The sequence below is a fragment of the Sinocyclocheilus grahami genome, unplaced genomic scaffold (genome assembly GCF_001515645.1).
Source record: "Sinocyclocheilus grahami isolate Dianchi unplaced genomic scaffold, SAMN03320097.WGS_v1.1 scaffold226.1, whole genome shotgun sequence".
NCBI lineage: Eukaryota > Metazoa > Chordata > Actinopteri > Cypriniformes > Cyprinidae > Sinocyclocheilus > Sinocyclocheilus grahami.
The window spans coordinates 616,910-641,909 of NW_015505405.1; the positions used below are offsets into that span (position 1 = coordinate 616,910).

Sequence of the window (25,000 nt, forward strand, 5' to 3'; positions counted from 1 at the left end):
GTCGCTTTGGATAAAAGCATCTGCTAAATGACTAAATGTGAATGTTTTAGCTTCACCGAGAACCAATGAGGTTCATTCTCGTGTGTCACACAAGTATGTTTGAGGTTCAGCAGGAAACCAATGAGATCTGTTCTCCTGCATCAAGCAAGTACGGTTGAGCTTCCATTTACCATATTTGATGAGTGGATGTATGCATTGATCAATGTTTTTAAGTGAATAAAAGCCTATCATATAAAGTGATTTGGAATCAGGCAATTTGAAAAAGTAAACCGTTTCACAAAACTGCAATGAAATGTTATATATTTTTTTGCATTTGCAGGTAAATAGTGTATGTGAAAGTCACATGATCATTTTTAATGTACTATAACCTCCAAAAAACACCTCATACGTGGCCGCTCTCAAGTATAAGGGGCTCTCCTTGCCATTAATGCTTTAATAAACCCTTATTTACACTGCACACTCCGACGCAGCCACTCCAGTCACTGCTTGTGTTTTCACCAGCCGCTGCGGTATGCTTCAGAACGCTGAACACATGAGTTCAGAACTTTCAATGCTGCTTCGCCAAAGATACACTACACTATCCTTCGATGAAAAATAATGGCTAGTGCGGTGGCTGCGATTTTACGTAGTCCTACCATCATGACTCAAGAGAGGAAAAAAATTATGTTCTAGTCTCATAACATTGGTTGATGGAAACGCCGTCATTTCGCAATAGTTTATTTTATCGACATTTATAAAATAAGGTTTTGCGCAAATCTGTAATGGAAACCAGACCAGTGTTTTTTGCTATTTTTTTCCATTTGGTAATGCTTCACATGTAAGATTTCACTTTTTTTATTCTTAGATGAGTCCTCGCTGTGCTAGTCTTGCTTTGAAGCATTACCTGCTGAAACCGGTGCAGCGGATACCTCAGTACCAGCTCCTGCTCACAGGTACACACCATCAGATGAGTACACACTGCAATCAACATTAGAACAAGAGCATATCAGGCCCATCACAGGAAGCCAAACACAGCAGATACATCATTTGTTTTAGCTAGTGGACTTTTTGAGTTTTGGCTAGAGGAGGGACCGTTTGGTCAAATTAAAGTGAATTTAATTTTCAAAAGTTTTCTTGCATTGGACAAACTTATGATTAAACTTAAAGTACTTTAATGAATACAACCAATCTCTGTAACCAATTCTGAGTCTTCCAATGAATTTTCATGTCTCTTTCAGATTATTTGAAAAACCTTCCTGAGGATTCATCTGACTATAAAGACACACAAAGTAAGAGCACACCATTTCCCTAGAAATGATACACACTAGAGCAGGGACTCGTATTATGCAGCTAAGGTGCCACTTTTAGTAAATGACCAAGCCCCAGTAAATAAATAAAATGAAATGACCTGGTAAAATTCCCATTAACCAGCAATTACAGCTAGGGCCATTGTCTTAGACCAGCCTCATATTTTTATCCTCATTCATCAAAATCATAAATGCTGGTCAGGCATTCCTAATTTTCATAGATGCTTTCAAAATGTCTGTCTGTCTGGGGTTTTTTTTTATTCACCCTTTCTATTTTCTAAATGCATGTTATTGATCTTATTGACATTGGCATTCATCGGTTTCACTCAGACGTCTGTCACAATAAGGAAAAAAAGATTGGACACTACTTCCATTTCACCATCATTTGTAATATTTTATAAAAAATCAAATTTACAATAATTGATCTGTCATTAAGAAATCTGAAGCTTTTGACTTTATTATTTTTTTTGTACGAAAAAAAAAAGTTCAAATGTTTATTGAACTTCTGATTGTTTGGTTTACCCAGCTGCTCTCAGCGTGGTGAAAGAAGTGGCGAACCACGCGAACGACATCATGAAGCAAGGGGTAACACAGCAAACACAACCAAACCACCATTAAAGGGTTAGTTCACCCAAAAATGAAAACTCTGTCATTAATTACTCACCCTCATGTCGTTTCAAACCCGTAAGACCTTCGTTCATCTTCGGAACACTAATTAAGATATTTTTGATGGAATCTGAGAGCTTTCTGACCCTGCATAGACAGCAACACAACTGAAATGTTCCCAAGTCCAGAAACGTAGCAAGGAGATCTGTAAAATAATCCATGTGACATCAGTGGTTCATCCGCAAATATACGAAGCTACGAAAAATAACAACTTTATTCAACTGGACTTAACAACTTATCAGCTGGATGTAAACAGCGTATGCAGTTCTGTGTCAGCTGCGTCACACGATACGCTGTTTCCGTTCAGATCAAATCACAACAACGTAGGAAACCGATCCGACGTGACGCAGCTGACACAGAACAGAATATGTTGTTTACGTTCAGCGGATATTCTCAAATAAAAATGGCACCAGGGTGATGCGGAGGAGACGAATTGTTGAATAAAGTCTTTATTTTCTTTTGCGCACAAAAAGTATTCTTGTAGCTTCGTATAATTGCGGATGAACCACTGATGTCACATGGATTATTTTACAGATCTCCTTGCTACGTCTCTGGACTTGGAAACATTTCAGTTGTGTTGCTGTCTATGCAGGGTCAGACAGCTCTCAGATTCCATCAAAAATATCTTAAATTGTGTTCCGAAGATGAACGAAGGTCTTACGGGGTTGAAACGACATGAGGGTGAGTAATTAATGACAGAATTTTCATTTTTGGGTGAATAACCCTTTAAGACCTCATAAATATGAATGACTTTGACTTATAACACGCATCTCATTTTTTCTAGGATAACTTTCAGAAGCTGATGCAGGTTCAATACAGTCTGAACGGTCACTATGAAATCGTCCAGCCTGGCAGGGTAAGAAACTTAATTACCACTGATTTATCGTGTCTGAGCAGTGCCTGAGGCCTCTGCGTTGCTAATCTAACATGCTCTTGTTGCATACACAGGTTTTCTTAAAGGAGGGCACTCTGATGAAACTCTCCAGGAAAGTTATGCAGCCCAGAATGTTCTTCCTGGTAAGAAACTGTGGTCAAATATTTTGAGATTTTAAATGATGAGCAAATGTTTATTATAAAATTGACAGTGTTATTTTAGTATCATTTATACTGTTATAGTGTTTGTTTGTTTTTTTGCTTTTATTTTATATTTTCTCTTTGTGTTTTTGTCATTTTTATTAATACTTTAATTTTAATTTTATTTAGGTTTCATGTATTTTTATTTCAATTTAGTTTTTATTTATTTCAAGTTAGTGCAACAACTTACTTATTTGAGTAAGTTGCCAAAGCAACATTTCTAATTTTCATCATTCATTTAGATGCTTTTCATCTTTGTTCCTATCTTATTATCTCTGTTTATTTATTTTTATACCAAATACACAAAATAATGATCTTTAAAAAAGCATCATATGACCCCTTTAAATAATTGCACAGTCTATGGAGTGGACCTGATTTACATTTCACTACACCGGGGCATAGAGGACCTACAATAATGTACAGTATTTGAAAAATAATGTGTTTTTTGAACATAAAAGCATGTCAACATATTCTGTTACACCAAATACACAAAATAATGATCTTTAAAAAAGCATCATATGACCCCTTTAAATAATTGCAGTCTATGGAGTGGACCTGATTTACATTTCACTACATTGTTTTATGCTGTCTATATAACTGTGTACGTGACATAACAATTTTGCATCGTAATATTTAGATTTTTCTGCTTTTTTTCAGTTAACACAAATGTTTTTAATATTTTAATTTTAGTCAATGATAATAACCTAGAAAATTGATATTTCCAACTGACTGAATCATATTTGAGGCAGTAAAACTAAAAAGAGGCACAGAACTGTGACCACAAACAAATATTACTATGTGCATTAATGTGGTCATTTACAAAACGGGAAATTGCTGCATATGATTGGAAACTGAATGGTGTAACACTTTTTTTGGACATCCAGTAAATTGTCTTTCTCTTAACAGTTTAATGATATACTGCTGTACACAACACCCGTTCAGTCTGGCCAGTATAAAGTCAACAGCATGCTCTCTCTGGCTGGCATGAAGGTCAGATATCCACCAGCATAATACTCCCTTACACACACACACACACACACAAACTCACAAGAGATGTAACGTGTGTCTCCCACGTCTTCAATAGGTGAGCAAACCAAGTCAGGAGGCCTATCAGAATGAGTTAAACATTGAGAGTGTGGAACGCTCCTTCATACTGTCTGCCAAGTAAGAAATACACACACACACACGTGCGTAATGATTTATGTGTGGGTTCTACATGAAAGAAATATCAGCAGTGGAAAGAATAATTATATACACGATAATGATCCTTTGATCACTTGTGCCAAAACAATATTTGGTACTTATGTTTAATTAAATTGAAATCACAGACTGTAAATGATGTTTGCAGTTCAGCCACCGAAAGAGACGAATGGCTGGAAGCCATCGCTAAAGCAATAGATGACTATACCAGAAAGAAGATTTCTTTCTTTTCCAGTCGAAGCCTAGAGGTGGGTGCATTTAAGCGTGATTGATTTTTTTAGGTGTATCTTTCTGTGTTTTCATCAAATGTATAGGGTCTTCACTGACATGCGTATACACTGCTAAAGTAATTTTTGTCTTGTTTTCCTGCATAAATATTTAAACATTCTTTAAACATACGTTTCCTTGAGATGCAAAATGACATAAAACACAAAGTCTTGTTTATTAAGTCTAGCTTAGGACACATTATCAGCCAATGGGGTAAGAAAACTAAAACGGGTTTCCCTTTGATATCTTCCATATTGGGAGATATTGGTTCTTGTTTTAAGCATGAATTCAACCTAATGCAATTTCAAATGTAAATTCTAATAAATTACCAATTCCTTAACCTAATTTAAAAAAATATATAAATTTTTCATTTTGCATCTCAAATAAATGTATTTTGATTTAAGAATGTTTAGATAATTGTACTGGAATACATGAAAAAAACACAAAAACATATTTTTTGCTGTAATACTGATGTATGATAGCCAGTTTAATGCTTTAAGAGCCAAGCGTAAAATATTAAGCATGCACCAGAAATATTCATACCAAGTCAAGTCCAATGCCATATATTCATAATTCTAATTCTCAGAATATATATATATATATATATAGTGAGAATTAGAATTATGAATATATGGCATTGGAATTATATACAGTGGGTACGGAAAGTATTCACATCTCAAGGCTGATCAGAAGAAATGGACAGCCCCTGAGTTAAATATATGAGTGTCACAGCAAAGGGTCTGAATACTTAGGACCATGTGATATTTCAGTTTTTCTTTTTTAATAAATCTGCAAAAATGTCAACAATTCTGTGTTTTTCTGTCAATATGGGGTGCTGTGTGTACATTAATGAGGAAAAAAAATAACTGAAATGATTTTAGCAAATGGCTGCAATATCACAAAGAGTGAAAAATTTAAGGGGGTCTGAATTCTTTCTGTACCCACTGTATATATATATATATATATATATATATATATAATTTCCCATAGCTGATTGAATTGTTAATTCAAACTGTTAAAACACTGACCTTGCCATTGAAAATATAAAAGTATGAAATATTCACAAACAAAAGACTAGAACTATGCCAAGCAAGGCTGATGCCAAAGTTTTTTGTCATTTTATGAAAAATATTATGCAATCAATCAACAAGAAGGTCATGTTGATTAACATGTTGTCATGAAAGTAATGAAGATCAATTCCTGAAAAATTATCTTTCAAATTTGCGAAAAATCTCTGGAAAAAGTTCAGATGTTGTTTGGCATTCATACTAGGGCTGGGTAAAAAATATCGATATCTCGATATTAATCGATTCTCATTTTTACGGAACGATATCGACCAGTCTAGCCCAGGGGTGTCCAAACTCGGTCCTGGAGGGCCGGTGTCCTGCAGAGTTTAGCTCCAACTTGCCTCAACACACCTGATGGGAAGTTTATAGTATGCCTAGTAAGAGCATGATTATCTGGTTCAGGTGTGCCTAATTGGGGTTGGATCTAAACTCTGCAGGACATCGGCCCTCCAGGACCGAGTTTGGGCACCCCTGGTCTAGCCTGTTTTCAGTTAATGGATGGAACATTGCCTTCAACGGAACGTCCCATCCAATAAATCGCAATAAGCATTGTGCTTTGGTACTTTTAATATAAAACAAAGTCTCAGATTTCAAATTCTGTCCATTGTATTGCAGTATTTAAACAAATGCCGTTTTGGCGCTGTTTAATGTGGAGTGACAGATCGCTGTAGCGCCTCAGTTCAGACGCGGCAGCACGAGGCACACGTGAACTGATCATCTCCTCCACATTAATACCAGTTTCAGCACAAAATAAACATGACTAAACATCCGAAGGTAAGTTAAAAGAAAGAGTACAACTTCTGTCCTGTCTCATGTAATCGCTCAATCAGTGTTTCAGCTGCGCAAAGACGTTAATATAACGTCACATTTAACTCGGAAAACATATTCGGTGACCATAAACTCATTAGTCAGATAGATCGAGGCACACGTGAACTGATCATCTCCTCCACATTAATACCAGTTTCAGCACAAAATAAACATGACTAAACATCCGAAGGTAAGTTAAAAGAAAGAGTACAACTTCTGTCCTGTCTCATGTAATCGCTCAATCAGTGTTTCAGCTGCGCAAAGACATTAATATAACGTCACATTTAACTCGGAAAACATATTCGGTGACCATAAACTAATTAGTCAGATAGATAAATAAACTGTAGAGAGGGGCATTTTGCTAAATATATGCACCATATAACATATTCATTATAAATGTTACTGTTCTTCAATGTTTAATTTATGTTTTAATAAATCCATCAGGATTTTATGACAGCCACCATTGTTTATATAAAAAAAAATTGAAGTAGAAATATTTTGTAATTGTAACTTTATATTATAGTAATGTAGTACCAACTGACTCTCATGTATATTTTACAGCATTAGTTGAGAGATTTTTTTTCCTTGAGAAAATTTGGCATGTACTGTACCTGATATATATCGATATTGAATTGAATTGAATCGCATTGGTAATCGAATCGAATCGCAAGCTTGTGAATGATAATCGAATCGAATCGTGAAATTTGTGTCAAAACCCAGCCCTAATTCATACTACAACAAATGATAGAGCTTCCAAATAAAAAAGCAACAGATAATTGCAGGACAATATTTCAGACACTTTTTGAAGGAGCTCATAAAGATGCACTCTATCATTATTTTTTTTTCCCCCTGTGTAGTTGGAGGGAATCTCTGATGATGGTCTACCGCTGGGCTCTAAAGCTCCTATCTGGATTCCAGATTTGAGAACGACCATGTGTATGATCTGCACGTGTGAGTTCACGCTCACCTGGAGACGCCACCACTGCCGTGCCTGCGGGAAGGTTAGAAAAAAGTTCTAGGCTTTGTTTCTTTTTCTTTTTTTTTGAATGAACAAATAGGCTTGATTTGCATTTGATGTGACAACAGGTGGTGTGTCAGGCATGTTCGTCCAATAAATACTACCTGGAATACCTAAAGAATCAGCTGGCACGAGTGTGTGACCACTGCTATATCAAACTACAGCACAAGGGTATGAGATTTCTGCTGAGAAACCCACTTTTTCTACTCTTCTTTCATATTCTCTTACTCCCACTTCTTCACTAGTAGTTTTTTTTTTTATTGGACATGCTTGTTTATAATGGTATTTATTCATACTTGACAACCTGAGCAACCACATAGCAACAGTGTTGTATTGTTAACTAAAATGAAAAGTTATCAATAGTAAAAATATAAGACGAAATCTTAGAAATGTTAAATTCGAATGCACTAGCAGTGTGGTTGCACAGGCAAACACTACATCTTTTTTTTCCAATATGTTTTTTTGCTTTGATCTCATAGGTGACCAATCCAATGTGACCGTTTCCCCAAGTGGGCGGAGTTCAACATTTGCTTTTTCTAGAAAACAGAAGAAGATTCCTTCTGCCCTCAAAGAGGTGGCTTGAAGTTGTACATTACCCATAATGCAACGGCTTGCAGCATTTGCGTTATCTAATGTCACTGTAATGAAGGTTTCTGTTTCTACCACAACGCTGACGTCATATTACTTTGTTACTATTAAAACGACATCTCGCTCACAGGTGTCTGCCAACACTGAGAATTCCTCCATGAGTGGATATCTGCAAAGATCCAAAGGCCACAAGAAACCATGGAAGAGGCTGTGGTTCGTCATTAAGAACAAAGTCCTCTACACTTACGCCGCTAGTGAAGTATGCGACCTTTACTTAATTACTTGTAATAACTTTTAGTGTTCTGGAAGCTACTCATAATTTATCAATAGAAGCTTGACTGATGATTATCTAAGCAACTACACTACAATACGAACTATTTTTAAAAAAACAGCTAATTGCATTGAAGCTACCTAAAAAGATATACTTTTTGGCAGTATTACTATTGTTGGCCAAGGTACACTACTAACAAAAATTAGGGGGATCGGGAAATGTCTGCGAGCTAGGACTCAAACTCGGGACGCCCAAATCGCAACAGCCGGTGTTGACAAAAAGTGATTTTCCACTGAGTGGTACGACTCGGCTCGTGTTTCCACTGCAGTTTAGTACCGCTTTAGAGTGGGTGAGATTAAACACATAATGGGTGGCCAAGAGCAGAGTGACCTCCTGAAAACTTTTTCATTCCGCGTCGCCCCATCAAGATCTCGCTGGATCCACTTCTCGGCTATCAACAAGAGGAACGTCTGTACTTCCTCAACAGACCACGAAACAGCCATTTTTTGGTTGTAAAAAAAAAAAGGTGCACTCGTTCAAAACGGTTGTTCATTCAAAAAAAAAAAAGTTGCGTTCGATCCTTCGCTGGCTGTGCTGATTTAAATCTAGCGGATCTGTTGTGTCTCGTGTCGCAAGTTCAATGACGCAGGTAGTGATGATTTTCTCCGGCCAATCAGTGATCAGCAGGATTTACACGTCACATTTTGGTAACAGTACGGCTCACTTGGAACCTCAGCCGAAGTGGTACTAAAAAAAGTACCAGGTGCTGTACACAGTGGAAAACCCCCCAAAAGTGAGCCGTTTCATGCAGTGGAAAAGCGCCAAAAGTAGCCAACTATTGAAACATTTTCTACCGATTTGCTACTAGCTACTATTAAAACAGATATACAGTATTTCACAGAAGTGAGTACACCCCTCACATTTTTGAAAACATTTTACTCACACTGAAATAATGGTGGCCACACAAAATATTGACACTTTGGGCCCAATTTGGACATTTTCACTTAGGGGTGTACTCACTTTTGTGGCCAGCGGTTTAGACATTAATGTCTAAAAGGGTACAGCAAATTTACACTGTTATACAAGCTGTACACTACACAATAACTACACACTACACGCAACGGCACTGTATGTCGGCACGCTGCCTACAAGGCTATCGGCGCCAACAGAATATATATAATTTTTTACAATGAAAGCAGTATCTGTTTGGGACAAGAAATATGAATGTATATTTATTTAAATATACTTCAAGCTGCAAACATAATTCAGTTAAATCTTGCCAATTTTCAGTATATCACTATAAAAAAAGATGTAAAATTCCACACTGACTTTTGTTCATTCTCTATGAATGTTTTTTTAACCACTTCATTTATGAAATCAGTTTCAATTTACTCAAATGAATCAAAATGTCTCAACACTACACTGTTTTATACCAAAAATGTATGAATTTTTACACTCAAATTTTAAGTAACAATGATTTCACAATAATTACTTAAACTGTTTTACAATGTGACAAAAATCAACATTGTAGCTCTTTGTCATGCTACATTGCAACTTGTTAGTAAAGATAGCTGGTTACTATAAGAGTTACGTTAAACAGCCAAAAATCATACACAAATAATCAAGATTTCAGCATCCAATTTGAACATATAAAGTCACACTTTATAGTAAAACTAAAAGGATCCTAATCGATGTCCACAAAACTAGAATCCTCTCATGGTTAGCAGCAAAACTATCTACCATACAAGAAACCAACATCGTAAACATTGCGATAAAAAACGATTTTACAAATGATTGTAAAAATTATTACTTTTTTTTTTTACGAAAATTTTAGTGATTGCAAAAGTTTACCCAAACCCATGGTTTTACGAAAAGTTCATGCATTACCTGCAATAATTTACGTAAAAACGATTTTACAAATGATTGTAAAAATTATTACTTTTTTTTTTTTACGAAAATTTTAGTGATTGCAACAGTTTACCCAAACTCATGGTTTTACGAACAGTTCATGCAATAATTTACTTAAAAACGATTTTACAAATGATAGTAAAAATGATTACTTTCTTTTTTTTTTAACGAAAATTTTATACAGTGATTGCAACAGTTTACCCAAACCCATGGATTTACGAACAGTTCATGCGTTACCTGCAATGATTTACGTAAAAACGATTTTACAAATGATAGTAAAAATACTTTTTTTTTAACGAAAATTTTATACAGTGATTGCAAGTTTACCCAAACCCATGGTTTTACAAACAGTTCATGCATTACCTGCAATGATTTACGTAAAAACTATTTTACAAATGATTGTAAAAATTACTGTAAAAATGATTACATTTTTTTAATACGAAAATTTTACAGTGATTGCACCAGTTTACCCAAACCCATGGATTTACAAACCGTTCATGCGTTACCTGCAATGATTTACGTAAAAACTATTTTACAAATGATTCACATATTGAATGTAACAAAATGCATACTTTTTATCGAGCAAGACTGACCACCAGTTACCTAAATGTATTTTAAAACAAATCATGCATTTTTATGTTAAATTTTACAAACGGTTCATGCATGAAATGTGAGCATTTCCGTAATGTTTTTTTTAAAGATTAATGCATTACATGAAACCGTTCATGTAGGCATGTTCTTTTTATGAACAATTCATGCATTATATTTTGTGGAAGAATGGTTTTATGAACAATTTATACATATTTATTCTGCTTGTATCCCCTGAAGAAAAATGCCCTTTTTATTTGGTTTTCAGCCTGTTACTGTTTTTTTTTTTTACGAAAATTTTAGTGATTGCAACAGTTTACCCAAACTCATGGTTTTACGAACAGTTCATGCATTACCTGCAATAATTTACGTAAAAACGATTTTACAAATGATTGTAAAAATGATTACCTTCTTTTTTTTTGACGAAAATTTTATACAGTGATTGCAACAGTTTACCCAAACCCATGGATTTACGAACAGTTCATGCGTTACCTGCAATGATTTACGTAAAAACGATTTTACAAATGATAGTAAAAATACTTTTTTTTTTAACGAAAATTTTATACAGTGATTGCAAGTTTACCCAAACCCATGGTTTTACAAACAGTTCATGCATTACCTGCAATGATTTACGTAAAAACTATTTTACAAATGATTGTAAAAATTACTGTAAAAATGATTACCTTTTTTTAATACGAAAATTTTACAGTGATTGCACCAGTTTACCCAAACCCATGGATTTACAAACCGTTCATGCGTTACCTGCAATGATTTACGTAAAAACTATTTTACAAATGATTCACATATTGAATGTAACAAAATGCATACTTTTTATTGAGCAAGACTGACCACCAGTTACCTAAATGTATTTTAAAACAAATCATGCATTTTTATGTTAAATTTTACAAACGGTTCATGCATGAAATGTGAGCATTTCCGTAATGTTTTTTTTAAAGATTAATGCATTACATGAAACCGTTCATGTAGGCATGTTCTTTTTATGAACAATTCATGCATTATATTTTGTGGAAGAATGGTTTTATGAACAATTTATACATATTTATTCTGCTTGTATCCCCTGAAGAAAAATGCCCTTTTTATTTGGTTTTCAGCCTGTTACTGTTACAAAAATGTTTTAATAATCTTAAACATTTAAAAAAAAAAAACTTTTGTACAAAGTAGGTGTTTTGACTGACTGTTTAAACCTTATACTGGACAGAACTGGAAGTGTACATATTTTGTAAATGGTAATATAATGCAGGTGTATTTAAAATAGTTCAGGATGTTTAATGGCCTCAATGAATTATGTGTAGTAAAGACACAGTGCCAGGCTGGCTAACTCAGCACTGTTTTAACTTACTATATTAGACATTATAGCACACCGGCTGTGAATACAGAGAGAAAAACTAGTGCTCGTATCAGGGAAAGCTGTAACACACATTAAATACTCTAATGCACCTTGTTCAGGACCACCTCTCTTAACACTTTGACAATGGGTATGACCTGATTATATTCTCTACAGTTTTCACTAAGGTCCTTCGTCAGCTCCAGCCACAGAAAGCCACTGATCTTTCACTGTTTGAAGTGTAACAAGTCCAAGGAATGGATTTTCTTTGTCTTGCGGCAATATGTTCGATATTGATCACATTTGTGTGTTGAATGTTTGTTTACATTTTGTAAGATTGTTTTTGCATTTTGGGAAAAATTAGATACGCCACTGTTATGTTTTTTTTTTGTTTCTCGTTCGTGTGATCCACTTTTAAGAAATATATAATTGCTATTCCTGATGCTTCTGGTCAGATTGGCACTAGTTCCCAAAGGAAGGGTTGTCATCCTGAAGTAATGTGTTAATATCTTGAGGATTTCAAGGGAGTAGGCTATGCCCCAACATAAATGTAAAGTGCAAATAATTTTTAATAAATAATGTAATGTAATAAGAAAACATGTCGGTAGGTCTGGTTAAACTTGGTTTCATAACGACTTGGGGTATGTTCCCTTACAAAAAATGATCCATGGTTTTTTCACAGTAAAAGTGTAGTAACTGTTTTTTGGCATATTTATTATCATTTGTATAACCAGTTTTACTGGCAATACCATGGTTAAACTATGGTTAGTGTAGCAAATCCATGGTTAATTTGTGGTTACCATTTTCATAAGGGTTTGCGGAGTATATATATTTATATACGTAATATATACATTACGCAATTCACATTCCTATTGATTCTATGCAGTTAATTGGATTCCAATGCCATATATTCATATATAGTGAGAATTAGAATATATGGCATTGGACTTGACTTGGTATGAATATTTCTGGTGCATGCTTAATATTTGACGCTTAGCTCTTAAAGCATTAAACTGGGTTCTTGGCTGGTACCAATAACTAGAAAGTAGCAAACTGCATTATCCATTACCAGATACGTTGGTAGCCTACTGCACATGTAACAATCGGTTAAACTGGGACAGCTGTTGCCAAATGTGTATCATTTTGGTTTCCAGAAGCACTATAAAATGTGAGGATCTCTAGTTAATCATGCTGGCTAACGTCGTAAATGCAGTGCACCACCGCTCAACCTTCACTAAAACCAATGCTGTCTCACGACTGCATTTGCGCATGCGCAGATGTGCAGGTCTGCTTTGAGCGGGTCGCGAACTCTGACCTCCTGTAGCTGCAGTGAGCCGTCAGTTTACGAGAATTTATCAAAACACCACAGTAGTTGGATAATTTCTCACGCGTTCGGGGTAAGAATAACCCTTTCTATATTGTTAACGCCCGCTGTGTTTGCAGTAATTGGTTAGGATTAATAATTCAGGAGAATATTAGCACTGTTGATAGCCGGCCTGCTAACACGCGTTAGCGTAGAAGCCGCTAGCATAACAGAACATATCGCTCATTACCGGCAAAACGCCTGCGATTAAACTAACCGTAAGAGCTTTTTTGGTTATTTAAGAACAATAAATATACATATAACAAAGCAGCTAATGGACATCATAACGAGTCGGATGCAGACTTGAAGTTAATCAGCAGGCTAACGCTAACAGCTAATCTGTTATCAGTGCGCTGGTAAACACAACAGATCCGATCACACAAAGACTATCATATAGACGTATTAATTTATCATTTGAGATCAAAAATGAGAAGATACTAGATGTGTCCTGTTATCCGTGTGTGAAGCGCTGCTGCAGTGAAGATCCCTCTGTGTGTGTGTGTGTGTGGGGAGCTTTAACCCTTCAATCATGACCTTTAACCTACAGGAACAGATCTAACTTTATCTTCCCGGATCAACACCCGCACACTCCACACGAGTTACTGACCCCCAGCTGTCATTCACGCCAGATCGCATTTATTGAATCATGAAGTCATTTAGTTCCTTGGAAAAACGCTCAAATCAGTAGGCGGTGCTGGCTTGTGTGCTAATGTAGCTCCTGCTAACCATATGACTGTGAGATTTCACTGTTTCTTTATCAGTCTGAACTGATTGACAACACTAAACAGACAACTTAAACGTGTTGAGCGTATAGATGGATCATTAATAATAAAGGCCCTGAAAATAATCGGTTAAAGTGATGCAGATGATGGAATGGCAAGAACTGCAAAGTCATGAACTATTTGACTTATAATACATAGGTGGAAACATTGGAATTGAAGCAAACCTCTTTGTGTAATTATATGAACAAGCCCCTAAACCTAGATATTAAGCTTAGGCATGTCATTCATCCCAGACTCTTAATGCTCGGGACTTTTCTAAGAGATCAAACTTGAGATGTTTGCCTGACGGGACAATAAAACGGGTGGAACATCTCCGACTTTAAAGAAAGACCAGAATTTCATGGAGACTTGGGCAATGTAGTGCCTCAGTAATCGTCCACAACAGTGTTGCCAACTCTCGCAAGCTAAATAAGCCACCGCGGCTTCAAAAACAAGCTCTATATTATCATCAATATCATTTATTATCAATTGTTTATTATTATCAATAAATGAGCCTGCAAGGCTGCAACATAGTAAACTGAAACCCCTTGGAGTTTCAAGAGCAAAAACAGAAGTTATTTTACAAAAATCATCAAATTGATACAAAGCGGGAGGCCACACACTATCCTCCGATCACCTGCGAGCAGGATAGCTATGGAGATGGAAAAGGAGAATAAAACAAGACAAGAGAGCACTCCCAAGAGTGGGAGCTTTAATATAGCCACATAGGCTATTTATAATCAAATTAACTCGAACCGTATGTATCTACAATTAGTATTACGTCTAATGATTAATGCATTATAAAAATATTTTACGATTTAAATTGGGTCCCTTTACTCCCCTGCACACCATTCACCTTCTCCCATGTTTCCTCCATCTCTGTACATCTATGTATGTCTGTATGTCTATTTACATCTACACCGTCACATGTTTGCATGTTAAACGTGATTTTACTCCAATAAGGGGGAGAAGGGGGCACTATGTGCGTTGACGAATAACGCTACAGCACATTAAATATTGCACTGATTGGTTTTTACCTGCAAGCAGACAGTGTCGACAATATACTGGAAAAAAACATCGGCCATAAATGTAAAGAAACGAAGTTGCTTGCCAGTTTTTCCTAACAAGCAACCATATTTCTTCAAATAAGCCCAAAAAACCGCAATCCCGCGACACACGATTTTTTTTAACCCAACTTCGCAAAAAAAGAAGCACAAAGTTGCGAGATATAAGCAGACTTGGCAACTGTTACTAGCATCTTGCCAGCAAATTTTGCACCACTCAAAAGACACCACACCAAAAATGTTTGCATTTTTTACATTCCACAGACCCCACATATGATCATCCTTGCGGGACCCCCCCTTCTAAAAGTCTAAAAATGAATATAGATATGCATGAAATATTGATTGGTAATATTTAGTATTTTACAAGGTCTTTGTGCAAATGGTTGATGTGGATCCTCAAGAGTATCTTGAGTTATGTGTTATTTTTCTCAGTGGGCATGTGGCTGATGGGGCGTTGCTGAGCCTCGGTTTTGACAGAACGGTATCATGGAAGGAGAAAGTCCCAGAATTCAGCTGGTGTCTGCAGATGGAGGCCTACAGGTTGCATGTTTACGCAGTAAATGTTTGATAAATGCTAAATGCTATGATAAATGTATTACATCTTATTGAACTGCAGTTATGTATTTTCAAACTTTCATATGCCATCAGTGAAGCTTTTTTAATCGAGGGGTGTTATAATTTATTTTTTCGTTGCACTTCAAAAAAGCCGTCCAACCAATAAGAGCTGTGCTTACAGTGACATTTTCTGAAACGTAAAGTTGTGCCCCACTGCCCTTGTGTAGCACTGTATTTCTGCTTTTTCATAAGTCCCACCTTATAGAATGAATTTGTATTTTCATTCGTTTTTTGAAACAATGCTAACAAATGGTATACGAAAATTGGACAGAATTTCCATGCCATAATTTGTTTTGGTTTAAACCGACTCTATTTGCTTTATTACTGTAAATGTAATTAGGTTTCAATTAGTGCTCTCAAACGATTAATCGTGATTAATCGCATCCAAAATAAAAGTTTTTGTTTACATAATATATGTGTGTGTATTGTGTATATTGAATATTTATATATAAATACACACACATACAGCATATATTTCGAAAATATTTAGGACATGTATATATTTATATTCATATCATTTTTTATTATATATAAATATATTACTTTTTTCTTATATACATGAATGTCTGTGTATTTATATATACATAATAAATATACACCGTACACACACACAAATTATGTAAACAAAAACTTTTATCGCGATTAATCGTTTGACTGCACTAGTTTCAATCTGATGGTCTTTGTTGTCATGTGTTGTATCAGATTGTGACGCAGCAGCAGTTGACTCAGAAGCTGCAGATAGTCACAGCCATTGATCAGGCTGGAGCCGGCAAGCAGCAGTTTATATTAGCTAACCTGGATTACCCCAACCAGGAGAAACTGTTCATCAAACAAGAGAACTCACCAACCAAGGTCATCTTAACATCTGCTGATGGGTCTGCTGTCAATCAGCTGCTTTTCGCATCGCCTGAGCTGACAGGACAACAGATCCAGGTAAACAGGCACCACTCATTTAAGCCCAAAGTATACTTTTGGTTTTTATGTGTATGCTACTCGCTACACCAAACCAACAGGGCTGCATTATCCAAAAGCATCGGAAGCCTAAGTAGATCGTAGACCCAATGTCACCGGTGGAGCTACGATCAATTTAGGCTTACGATGCTTTTTGGAAAACGCAGCCCAGAACAGTACTAGAGACTGCAACAACAATAGACAACTGCAACTTTCATTTAAAAGTGTACAAAGACATTTCTATTGGTCATCATTACTTTTATAGAGAAATTGCGCAGACATTGAACGAAGATGAAAGTTTCTAGTGCGCATGTGTGGACCTCCTGTGTTCATGCACACTATCAAATAAAGTATACGTTTAACACATGCATGCGCACGTTAAGATTTCGGTATACTCTGGCCTTTACTTGCGTTTTGGTTTAAAGGGGTCATATGATGCGATTTCAAGTTTTCCTTTCTCTTTGGAGTGTTACAAGCTGATTGTGCATAGATAAGATCCCTGAAGTTGCAAAGACTAAAGTCTCAAAACCAAAGAGATATTCTTTATCAAAGTTAAGACTCTGCCACGCCCCCCTAAAACGGCTCGTTCTAACACGCCCCCACATATCTACCTCACTATGTGGAAATATTTGCATAATGCCGCCCAAATGTGCACGCAAAGAAAGAAGGCGTGGTTTCAGTAACCGCAGTTAGTGTTGAAGCAGCATGTCAGGAAGACGCTGTGTGTTTCAGTGCGAAAGCAAAAGCACTTTATTTGGCCTTCCGGAAGTAGATGCATTTAGGAATCTTTAAGATTACTTAGGCAAGGCAAGGCGGGACCTACAATAATGAAGAGTATTTGAAAAAGAATGTGTTTTTTGAACATTAAAGCATGTCAACATATTCTGTTACACCAAATACACAAAATAATGATCTTTAAAAAAGCATCATATGACCCCTTTAATAAAAAAAATCTAGTATAGCAGACGAAGATTATTGATTTTTCTTTTATGCCAAAAATCATTAGGATATTAAGTAAAGGTCATGTTCCATGAAGATATTTTGTAAAGTCCCTACCGTAAATATATCAAAACTTAATTTTTGATGAGTGATATGCATTGCTAAGATCTTTATTCGGTTTTCTCAATATTAAATTTTTTTTGCACCCTCAGATTCCAGTTTTTCAAATAGTTGCATCTCGGCCAAACATTGTCCTATGCTAACAAACCATACATCAATGGAAAGCTTATTTATTCAGCTTCCAGATGATATGATGTATAAGTTGACCCTTATGACTGGTTTTGTGACCCTTATCACATTTGTGTGTGCTATTTGTCTTTTAGCCTTATTAGAGTGTTGTGCTGTTCGCTTAGCAACATGCTAATGTCAAACTATTGAAATGAATGGCAAGTCAAGTCTCCAGTGTGAAGGAACACCATATAAATACTACAGTACAAAAACATTATTCAATACACTGTATTATGTATCACTGTACCATGGTACTGCCACATTACCTTTTGGTTAACTTTTTTGGGTAAGACTTACTATAATTGTAGTCATCTCATAGAAGCTTGTATTGTGGTAATCTGTATTTCTCGTGTGTTTATAGATACAGTATTTCCTTTTGTAATTTACACAATACTATTGTTCATATTTATAGTTTAGAATGTTTTGTTTTTCAGTTTGTGACGGAAGGCTCAGAACAGGGCACCCCGAAGCCTCCAGTGGAGTATTGTGTAGTTTGTGGAGACAAGGCCTCAGGTAAATGACACACACACATAGTCGTGTTTTAAATAATTGCGACCTCAAACAGAATTCGAATCATTGCGTTATTTTTCTAAATAGATGTTTCTGTACTGTTATTGTGCGTGTGTTCAGGTCGTCATTATGGAGCAGTGAGCTGTGAGGGCTGTAAGGGTTTCTTCAAGCGCAGCATCAGGAAGAATCTGGTGTACACGTGCCGCGGGTCTGGAGAATGTGTCATCAACAAACACCATCGAAACCGGTGTCAGTACTGCAGACTGCAGCGCTGCATGGTCCTCGGCATGAAACAAGATTGTGAGTCCAGTTCAGATTCATGACTGATGACTCAAATCATGTGGCTTGTCATTAGACTCATGAAATTCCTCCAACAGCTGTTCAGTGTGAGAGGAAACCGGTGGAGGTGTCGAGAGAGAAGCCAGCAAACTGTGCGCCCTCCATCGAAAAGATCTACATCCGTAAAAACCTCTGCAGCCCGCTCGCCGCCATGCCAACGTTTGTTAGTGAAAAAGAGACTGCCAGGTACGGATGTGAATGTGTGTTTGAGTCAAATAGAATCTCTTTTTTGTTTGTTTTTAACACTCGCTTCGTGTCTGATCACAGGTCCACCAGTTTACTGGACTCCAACATGCTCTTGAACATCCAGCAGTCTCTTTCCAAACTTGACAACACCATTTTAATTCCTTCTTCACCAGATCAGGTAAAAAGTTTTTTTGTTTTTTTTTTGGTAATTATTCAAATTAAATCCATTATATTTTGTACTATATATAATAAATATTTATTATTATTAAAAATGATTATTATTGTTAAGTCTGGTTCCTTTAGAAACTAGAAAATATTGTACAATCTATTTTCCTGGGGCCCGTTTCAGTAAGGTGGGAAACTCTGAGTTTTGGGGTTCAGAACAGCTGAATTGAGTTAGTTCAATCCACTCTGAGTAGGTTCACTCTGAGTTGAAAAGCCTTGATCAATGGAGCTCTGAAATTACGATTCACCATGGCATCAGCACCTGACAAAAAGACTTCCGCATGCTACGAAATACATAGGATCTAACTTTCACCGCAATGTCCGAACTGTCCTGAGCACGTTCAACAGCCGGCGTGTGACGTGTCGTCGTCGTCTTCTTCTTGCTTTACGGCGGATCGCAGACTTATAAGTGCATTACTGCCACCTATCTCTCAAATGGACCATTGACACTCTATCTACTATCTCAATTAGGAGTGTCAATGGTTGTTTCGTGTCTTTACACATCAATGTATCGTCACGAGCTGCAGGGTTTAATTTGGTTTTGTTTGTGTATGTTTTTTGACTCTCAAAGCTCTGGGACCCATTGACTGCCATTATATGACTGACAGACTGCAACGGTTTGAGTTAAAAAATCTTTGTTTGTGTTCTGCTGAAGAAACAAAGTCACCTACATCTTGGATGCCCTGGGGGTAAGCAGATAAACATAACATTTTTGGGTGAACTATCCCTTTAATTACTCACCCTCATCTCGTTCCAAAACCGTAAGACCTTCGTTCATCTTCGGAACACAAATTAAGATATTTTTGATGAAATCTTGGTAAACCATGGTAACTGACTCTTTCAGAAACAGGCTTGACTTACCCTGCTTTCTCGGGTTTGACAAACCTTCCCCTCTGAAACGGAAACCCCAGAGTTTCCCCTCATCTCAGGGTTATCATACTCAGAGTTTTCACTTAACCTCCTTTCTGAAATGAGCCTCAGTGGCCTGTTGCATGAAGCTAGCTGAACAAACTCCGAGTTTCAAAGTAGGTTTAGAGTTGATAAAACCAAACAAATCCAACCTGGTTTAGATCAGGTTCAGCGGGCTCACAAACCTTGCTCTAAACATTCTCTGTCAACATTCTCTGTCAACATTCTCTGAGTTTGATCCAGAGTTTGTGATTAACTGAAAGTGTGACGCGTGGAGAGCGTTTCCTTAGAGAATGCATTCATTCACTCAGCTTTGAACATGAAAGGCAACAGAGAGAGACACAGCAAAAAACACAACAGAAATTACAGAAAATGTGGGAGTGTTTGTGTGTTTGCTTGAGGTTGTTGTTTGGGTGTCTGAAGAAAAGAAAAGAAAATAATTCTTAATTTCAAGAATAACACAAACATTTACAGTACATTCATACACAGAAAATAGTCTCTTAGGCACTCAAGGCTGCAAACATTTGCATATTATCCTAAATAGTATGCAAAATAGGATTTCGTATTCCTCAAAACAGTACATTAAAAATATTGAAAATGCCAAAGTTCTCTGTGGTTTTAATATTTTTGGTTTAAAGTGATCAGGTCATGCTTTTGGGGCTAATATAAGATTTTGTGAGGTATTTATGCCGCTCCCTCACTAATGTCCCTCCATCTCATGGATATGTATGTCATGTTCTGTACATCAGATGTTTCAGATGTATGTCACTGCTTAAGTTGCATGACTACCCACTACACTTGGAACAAGTGCAATGTGTTTATATGCAATGAATTAAGCCCTTGATCTCTTGAAATCTGCTATGAAGCTGAATTGTTATTTACAGTCTTTTCCTTATGAACTTGTTTTATGCACCGTTCTATAGGCCTATAGATATGCATTGGATGTTGGAGAAAATATATTATATTTGTGCGGTTCTTTGCACAATACTATGCTATGACCTCAAAACGCTTTCACCATAGTACACAATTTGAAAACTAATACATTTAATGTTGGAATCAAACAACCAGCTCCATACGTATGACTTTCTAATGTAGTACTTGCTCAGTAGCTCACCTGGTACAGTGTTGCACTCATGCAATGTAATGGAGCGCTCGGGTACAAGTCTTGTGAAACACAAGTTATAACAAAAGAGCTGAATTACTAATACAAGCAAGCTAAAATGACATGGTTACTTCAGTTGCTTTATTGTTAATGCGATAAAGCATGAACCTTTTAGTGCCATTCACCAGACATTTAATTCTTGAACTGCTAAGATACATACAATGTAATAAACCATTACCAGATTTACGTTTATCTGTTTTGAAAAAAAAAAAAACTGAAAGCTCTTTTAGCGCCACTCACTGGACATTTCACTTTGAAATTGCTGTGAAATGTGCAAGAGGCAAAGTAATGTAATTTCGCAGAAATGTCACCACAGGCATGTTTTTCCAATTAGCCTTGGTTGAGACTTTTTCATTTGAAGAAAGGTAATAAGAAATGCAAGATCAGTTGTATAAGCACACTGTAAAATCGTTTGTCAGGTAACATCTAAATTAACTAGATGTATTCAAAACTATACCATTTAATATGAATTAACATGTAGGTTTATGAATTAACATTTAAGGCTGAATCAACCTAAATACATTAGATTACACTTAAAAAAGCAACTTTGTAGGGTCAGGCCACATAGAAATAGCTTCTTTAAGGTACCAACTATTATATACTGTTTTATTACAGACTCAAACATATGTACTTTCCCATACAACTACTAGTTTGTAGTATAAGTATGTAAATAAGTATGCACAAAACAACCTCAGTCTGATTTAGCACATGCCAAAATATGGTTTCAATTCAAGCAAAGGAGATAATATAATACTAACTGGTTATCCATTAACATTCTCATTCATTCATTCATTTTCATTCAAGTATACAGCCTGCATCCTGCCATGCTAATGGACACTTAATGAATGCGTGTTATGTTATGAATTCAATAGCTGTGTCCAAAATCGCATACTGAGTAGGTGCTACATTTGATGAAGAATGGACTTTGAACATACTTTTTTAATGGTCAAAAAGTAAATGCATATTGAAAAGATGTAGTACTATTTTTGATGCAGCCGTAGAGTTACGCTACTACATATTTGCTATGGTGGCCTCAGAGGGACACTGCTTTCTCTGGCCATCAATCTCAGCTGTGTCAAAAAGCTTTCAAAAAGAACAAACTGAATGAGTGCAAAAACATCCATCAATCAAACACAACCAGCATAAATATCAGCATTCAAATGCAGACAGGTTATCAGACAGAGACACAACAGCTACATAAACTCATCAGATATGATTAGTTCCACACATTATTCTCAGCAATTTACTTTTCGCTTGATTATTCAGGCTGAATGATGATTATATTAAGTCTTACAAGGAAAATCCTATTTGTGTATATCAGGGTTTATCTAATCTACTGACCAAAATTGATTTTGTTAAAATGATTTAGCAATATGATGGTGATGATTGGCCCAAATGAGAGCCTGACAAAACTAAATGAGATCTATATTATAAAATTACTCTATAATTTAACTTGTGGTTGACTGACATAACATTTTACCCCCAATAATCCACTTCATCTCCAGTTCACCTCTGGGAGAGCACTGGCATAGTCACAAGACACAGATATAATGTGAATAACAATCATTATGGTATAACCAAGGCCAGAGGACGCCATCAGAGAACTTTTTTCTTTGCATCTGTCCCTCACTCTCTCAATAATTACAGCTAATGCTCATGCAGTGGCAGATGCCTTCCGGTATGTGAACATCGCTAACGAGGCTACTATCCATATGAATAGCAATTAGCACAAATTACCTTATCTCTGCTTTTAGAGGGAAACGTGTATTAAACGCACACAGCCACACGTGCTAGAAGAGCAGAGAGTGGTACATTAGTCCAATCTGTGTTTAACGAATCACCGTTGTGTGTGTGCCAAGCCTGTGTGGGAATGATGATGAGTGTTGTGGAAGCAACTTTGAAACTAGTTTGCAGAGCTACAAGCTATTCATAATTGAAAGTAGATAAACTACCATGAAGAAAAAGTACTTAGAAACAATACAGGAACAGAACAAGCCAATTTAAATAATTTCATTTTTTTAAAGTGTGCTTTTTATTGCTAAATATTTTGCTACAAAAAGAGCTACAATCAGGAAAAAGCTCAGAATAAGCCAATTTGAATGATTTCTTTTCTTCTTTTTTTAAATGAGTATGTGACGAGTGGGGGGCGGGACTGAGAGCCGTGGGAATGGAGCGAGGCCGGTGGAGTAATTGATGAGCGACACCTGCACCACTCACCGGTCTCGAGTCCCACGGAGGAGCTCCGGAAGGATAAAAGGAGGAGTGACGACAGTGAAAGGAGAGAGGACCAGGCCTGGACTTTATTTTGTGTTTTGGTTCTGTTTGTGCACGACAGTCGTCTGCGAGGGGCTGTTGTGCTATTTTGTGTTTATTTTATTATTAAAGTTTTCTTTAAATGTTCGCTGGTTCCCGCCTCCTTCTTCCCGATCTATAAACTGTGTTACAGAGTATTTTACAGCTAAATATTTTGCTACAAAAAGATATAAAATGCAGTGTTATTTTATAAAACAAACATCTGCTATTAAGTTTTTTGCAAGCTGAAATATATTTATTCTAAAAAGTAGATAAACTACCATCAAAAAAAGCACTTAGAAACACTACAAGAACAGAATACGACAATGAAATAATTGCATTTTTGGAGTATTTTAGGGCTAAATATTTTGCAACAAAAAGACATAAAATGCTATCGTTCTATAAAAAATGGACTATTAAAGGGATAGTTCACCCAAAAATGAAATTTGATGTTTATCTGCTTACCCCCAGGGCATCCAAGATGTAGGTGACTTTGTTTCTTCAGTAGAACACAAACAAAGATTTTTAACACAAACCGTTGCAATCTGTCAATGGAGGTGAATTGGAATCATGGCTTTGAGAGTAAAAAAAAAACATACACAAACAAAACCAAATTAAACCCTGCGGCTCGTGACGATACATTGATGTGTAAAGACACGAAACGATCGGCCTGTGCAAGAAACTGAACAGTATTTACATCGTTTTTTACCTCTGATTCACCGCAATGTCCGAACTGTCCTGAGCACGTTCAACAGCCGGCGTGTGACGTGTCGTCGTCGTCTTCTTCTTGCTTTACGGCGGATCGCAGACTTATAAGTGCATTACTGCCACCTATCTCTCAAATGGACCATTGACACTCTATCTACTATCTCAATTAGGAGTGTCAATGGTTGTTTCGTGTCTTTACACATCAATGTATCGTCACGAGCTGCAGGGTTTAATTTGGTTTTGTTTGTGTATGTTTTTTGACTCTCAAAGCTCTGGGACCCATTGACTGCCATTATATGACTGACAGACTGCAACGGTTTGAGTTAAAAAATCTTTGTTTGTGTTCTGCTGAAGAAACAAAGTCACCTACATCTTGGATGCCCTGGGGGTAAGCAGATAAACATAACATTTTTGGGTGAACTATCCCTTTAATTACTCACCCTCATCTCGTTCCAAAACCGTAAGACCTTCGTTCATCTTCGGAACACAAATTAAGATATTTTTGATGAAATCTTGGTAAACCATGGTAACTGACTCTTTCAGAAACAGGCTTGACTTACCCTGCTTTCTCGGGTTTGACAAACCTTCCCCTCTGAAACGGAA

The 25,000-nt window shown here is 36.5% G+C and overlaps 3 protein-coding genes across 3 annotated transcripts in view; 2 read left to right on the forward strand and 1 right to left on the reverse strand.

Moving 5' to 3' along the window:
* The window catches only part of acot18 (acyl-CoA thioesterase 18), a 446,653-nt gene that overhangs the window by 297,545 nt on the left and 124,108 nt on the right, over positions 1 to 25,000 (reverse strand).
* The window catches only part of LOC107597032 (FYVE, RhoGEF and PH domain-containing protein 6-like), a 55,795-nt gene that overhangs the window by 26,802 nt on the left and 3,993 nt on the right, over positions 1 to 25,000 (forward strand). Inside the window, 17 exon segments of the mRNA XM_016287937.1 lie at positions 845 to 932; positions 1,218 to 1,268; positions 1,813 to 1,871; positions 2,737 to 2,808; positions 2,901 to 2,969; positions 3,933 to 4,016; positions 4,111 to 4,190; positions 4,375 to 4,474; positions 7,225 to 7,368; positions 7,454 to 7,556; positions 7,865 to 7,959; positions 8,104 to 8,232; positions 16,591 to 16,821; positions 18,501 to 18,579; positions 18,697 to 18,876; positions 18,954 to 19,101; positions 19,183 to 19,279. Coding sequence (XP_016143423.1) covers positions 845 to 932; positions 1,218 to 1,268; positions 1,813 to 1,871; positions 2,737 to 2,808; positions 2,901 to 2,969; positions 3,933 to 4,016; positions 4,111 to 4,190; positions 4,375 to 4,474; positions 7,225 to 7,368; positions 7,454 to 7,556; positions 7,865 to 7,959; positions 8,104 to 8,232; positions 16,591 to 16,821; positions 18,501 to 18,579; positions 18,697 to 18,876; positions 18,954 to 19,101; positions 19,183 to 19,279 — 1,809 coding nt within the window.
* Positions 13,330 to 25,000, forward strand: part of LOC107597033 (nuclear receptor subfamily 2 group C member 1-like) — an 18,315-nt gene continuing 6,644 nt past the window's right edge. The window contains exons 1-7 of the mRNA XM_016287939.1: positions 13,330 to 13,482; positions 15,706 to 15,813; positions 16,591 to 16,821; positions 18,501 to 18,579; positions 18,697 to 18,876; positions 18,954 to 19,101; positions 19,183 to 19,279. Coding sequence (XP_016143425.1) covers positions 15,760 to 15,813; positions 16,591 to 16,821; positions 18,501 to 18,579; positions 18,697 to 18,876; positions 18,954 to 19,101; positions 19,183 to 19,279 — 789 coding nt within the window. The 5' untranslated portion in view covers positions 13,330 to 13,482; positions 15,706 to 15,759. The remainder of the gene's footprint in view (positions 13,483 to 15,705; positions 15,814 to 16,590; positions 16,822 to 18,500; positions 18,580 to 18,696; positions 18,877 to 18,953; positions 19,102 to 19,182; positions 19,280 to 25,000) is intronic.